This window comes from Helianthus annuus, chromosome 17, assembly GCF_002127325.2.
Source record: "Helianthus annuus cultivar XRQ/B chromosome 17, HanXRQr2.0-SUNRISE, whole genome shotgun sequence".
NCBI lineage: Eukaryota > Viridiplantae > Streptophyta > Magnoliopsida > Asterales > Asteraceae > Helianthus > Helianthus annuus.
In genome coordinates this window covers 159,886,535-159,890,530 of record NC_035449.2, presented here as the reverse complement: position 1 = coordinate 159,890,530, position 3,996 = coordinate 159,886,535, and the positions used below count along the sequence as shown (strand labels likewise).

Here is a 3,996-nt window from a genome sequence, read left to right as displayed (position 1 = left end):
TACCAGATAAACGGTTCAAAGTATATTCCATTGAAAAAATAATATCTCGCATCATACTTTGCACATCAGGATCAAGCTCGGTCATATATTCACGACCAATTGAGTATTCAGCAGAGCAGTTTGGGGAAGCCTCTTTGCGCCATCTATTCAGAATGTATTGTTTTGGAAATTCCCTAATGTCCATAATTCTCAAAACATAGAATATATGTCTACATAGCAAACCAAACTGTTCAAAACGCCTGCATGAGCAACTGCATGTGCAATCAGACTTACGGAACATTACCTGAAAAACGCCAAAAACAATATCTCTATAACGCCATGCATAGAATGTTTCTCTAAAAAAATAAAAAAAACACATTGCATATGATAAAACGCCATTAACAGAAAACGCCATAAAAACCAAAACGCCATTATTTACCGCAAATAAAGATGTACAAGGCTGTTGAAAGTCATTTATGTAAAACTTAACAAACCCATCAGGCTGATCTTCGTAACGCTGATTTATGCAATCCGCAACTCCAATAAGCTCAGCTTGAACGTCACAAAAAATACTTTTTGTGTATATGTCAAGAGCTTGCCCTTCCAACAATTGGTAATTACTCTTCAACTGGGGTCTTTTGTATCGAGATTCATGATCATTTTTCCGGTGTGTGTGACGCTGTGCTTCTATTGCAGTCCCGTAATGCGTCATGAACTCAACAAGAGTAGCTTTCGAATTGCACACTTGACCAAAAAAATGATTCTCATTCTCCGACCTCGATGTCGTTCGCATAAGACCAGACATCTCCACCATTCTATAGTATGCAGGGATCCAAGATTCCCTAAGTGCAAAAATATCAGATAGCCAGTCATTATCTGCTAAATTGAACTCTGCGATAACCGCTTCCCATTCTGATTCAAACTCTTCAGGTGTGAGGATATCCGTCCACACAACACCACAAATACATTCTTTAAAATTGGTGGAATTGCATAGCCTAACACCAACCTATGTATAACATGAAAACGCCATGCATAAAAAAAACACAAAGACAAAACTTAATTAAAAAAACACTAACAAGGTAAAGAACGCCATTTATTTTAAAACGCAGTGTATCCTAAAACGCCAAAGGTAAAAAAAGCATAACAACCTTCAGAGAAAGTTTATTCATCACATGCCACATGCATAACCGATTCCTCGTGTCAACAAATTCAACAGAAATAGCCTTCTTCATTGCTGGATCTTGGTCAGTGACAACAACTTTTGGTTGAGAACCAACAGCTTTTAAAAAAACTCTCAACAACCAAATATACGTATCAGCAGTTTCTGACACCAATAATGTTGCACCAAATGTAACATTTCCGTGATGATTGTCTATACCAGTGAACGGTACAAACACCATAGAGTATCTGCATATGAAAACGCCATGAGAACTGAAACAATAATAAAACGCCATTGCATGTAAACTAATAAAACGCCTTTGCACGTAAACTAATAAAATGCCATTGCATGTAAACTAATAAAACGCCATTGCATGTAAACTAATAAAACGCCAAAAACAGAAGAAGTTGAATTATAAAATATTACTTGTTGGAACGATATGTGGCGTCAAACGAAATCACATCACCAAAGACGTGGTAATTACGTTTTGCTTGATCGTCACACCAAAAAAGTCCCTTCAAATGATTCTCTTCGTCTGCGAAGTAATCATATGAGAAATTAGGCTGGGAATGTTTTTTTTCATCAAATGTCTCACAACCATATCGGCGTCATATTCCCCTATAAACAAGTTAATTTGCCTCTTATATTTCTTAAATTCAACTTTACTTGCACCCACTTCTTCAAAACCGCCAAAACAAGTCTTCATAACATTAAACGCCTTGACGGGACCCAAATTCAGCTTAGACATGCTGTGTATAACATGCTTTTGGAGCTGAGTGAGGTGTCGTTCAGTTGGAAGAAAATGCTTATCAGGACGTTCAACAAGATCATGATTGTGCTCCTCGACAAACTTATACACCTTCCATGATCCAGCCTCAAAAAGTACACATAACAGTTCACCACAATCAGTCCTCTTTGAAAAGTTGGATCGCACTACTCGCTCCTTTTGATTGGGGTCCAACGTATCAACCTTCTTGTCCTTGTATAACCCAGATCTCGTACACAAGTAATACTTAATATGTAAGACACCTTTAGAGTTTGTCTTTGTAGTCCCTTTCCTGACTGAAAACCCATACTCCTTGGCATACTTAACATACATTGAATAAAAATCATCGAGGCTTGAGAATACCATGTCCATTGGGGGCTTTATTTCTTCACTGACGTCAGGAATGATAAATGGTAATCCAGTTTTGGGGCAAAGCCTTTGACTCGAGGAAGAAACTTCGTCTGAGAAAACACAGTGAGGAACAGAAAAATCAGAAAAACACAGTGTTGTCTCACAATAACATTATATATTAAAACGCCATTAATTGAATAATAAACAAGACATAATAAACACATAATTTAAAAACGACATGATAAAAAAGCCATGAGATGAATAATTAAAAACACTTAACAACAAAAATAATTAACAAAATATAACATCATAATGAAAACTCCATAATTAACAAAACTGATGTTTACACAAATTAACAAAATAGTAATAACTGATGTTCACAAATACTACTAAATAAAATTCAAAACTAATCAAATAGATGTAAAACGCCAATGATCGTATAAACATAAGAAATATACTAGAACGTAAATGACAATTAAAATTAATATTGAAACCTCCAATTGCCAGTTCTTAATAATTGTCTAAATACCAATTAAAACGTGATTAAATTGCATAATTGAATAATGCTATTAAAAATCATACAACACATTATAAAAATACTAATACAAAAAAATGAAACAATGATAAAAGAACAAAACGCCATATCTGTTGCATGATTTGTTGCAACAAAAATAGAAAACGCCAACGAATTTTACTTTGTCGAACAGAATCCACGTTAAACGCCATAGATCTGAGAAAGCTTGCAAAGGAGATAACAACTAACAATAAATCTTTGGAGTTTTAATTTGAAAGAGATTTATAACGCGAATAAGGAGGGAACGCATAAAAGGATAATCTTACCCCCGCATAACAATTAGCGCCCCCTGCCACGTGTTGGGCCAGGATCCGTTCTCACCGTTCTCTCCTGAACCCGTTTCTATATGTGTGTATATATATATATATATATATATATATATATATATATATATATATATATATATATATATATATATATAGGGGACCGCTAAAATGAGAACCACCTCCAGTTGTAAGAACCATGAGAACTACACCGTACGGGGCGAGGTGGACCAAAATTTTTTTCATAAACGTAGATGCGTGTATTATAAACACATTTGTAAAAAAAATTCAAAAAAAAAATACCGTGTGTGTAGTTTTGAGCACCACAAGTTTGGGTTTACGGGTACCGTAAAATTTAATTTAAATTTTACGGTACCCGTAAACCCAAACTTGTGGTGCTCAAAACTACACACATGGCATTTTTTTTTTTTGAATTTTTTTTACAAATGTGTTTATAATACACGCATCTACGTTTATGAAAAAAAAATTTTGGTCCAATTCGCCCCGGATCAAGTAGTTCTCACGGTTCTTACAACTGGAGGTGGTGCTTATTTTAGCGGATTTCTATATATATATATATTGTCACACCCCCAAAATCCACCTGCGGAGTACTACCGCTTGGAGGCGTGACTGACCAGGATCCAGCCACCAATCATACTGAACAAGCATATAAACAGTTATAAAAGTTTAACCAATACGATTGGTGTTTCTAAACAAACAAGTTTAAGTTGCAAGCGGAAGCATAAGTCTTAAAGTTAAAACATAAGTTCAAATGGTTTCAAGTTTAACATAGTACGCAGCAATCCGTGTCCCACAACGACTCTCCTCCATGCAAGCTCCAGCTGAGTACCTAAGGTCCTGCAAAGCATGTAGTAACGAGTCAACAACTAGTTGAGTGAGTTCA

At 35.5% G+C, this 3,996-nt stretch overlaps 1 protein-coding gene across 1 annotated transcript; it reads right to left on the bottom strand.

Annotated features, from left to right (window-relative positions):
• Positions 1 to 308: 308 nt before the first annotated feature.
• Positions 309 to 2,276, bottom strand: LOC110925067 (protein FAR1-RELATED SEQUENCE 2-like). Its single transcript, XM_022169038.1, has 4 exons — positions 1,777 to 2,276; positions 1,128 to 1,386; positions 419 to 985; positions 309 to 335 (listed from the first exon to the last, which is right to left on the bottom strand). The coding sequence occupies exons 1-4, from the start codon at positions 2,274 to 2,276 to the stop codon at positions 309 to 311; spliced, it is 1,353 nt and encodes a 450-aa protein (XP_022024730.1).
• Positions 2,277 to 3,996: the final 1,720 nt, after the last annotated feature.

Coding starts and splice junctions, on each gene's coding strand:
- LOC110925067 (XM_022169038.1), bottom strand. CDS start 2,276: ATGGACATGGTATTCTCAAGCCTCGATGATTTTTATTCAATGTATGTT. Junction 1,387..1,776: donor GAATTTAAGAAATATAAGAG/GCAAATTAACTT, acceptor TTTCATATGCAG/ATACTCTATGGTGTTTGTAC. Junction 336..418: donor CTTGTACATCTTTATTTGCG/GTAAATAATGGC, acceptor TTATTTTTTTAG/AGAAACATTCTATGCATGGC.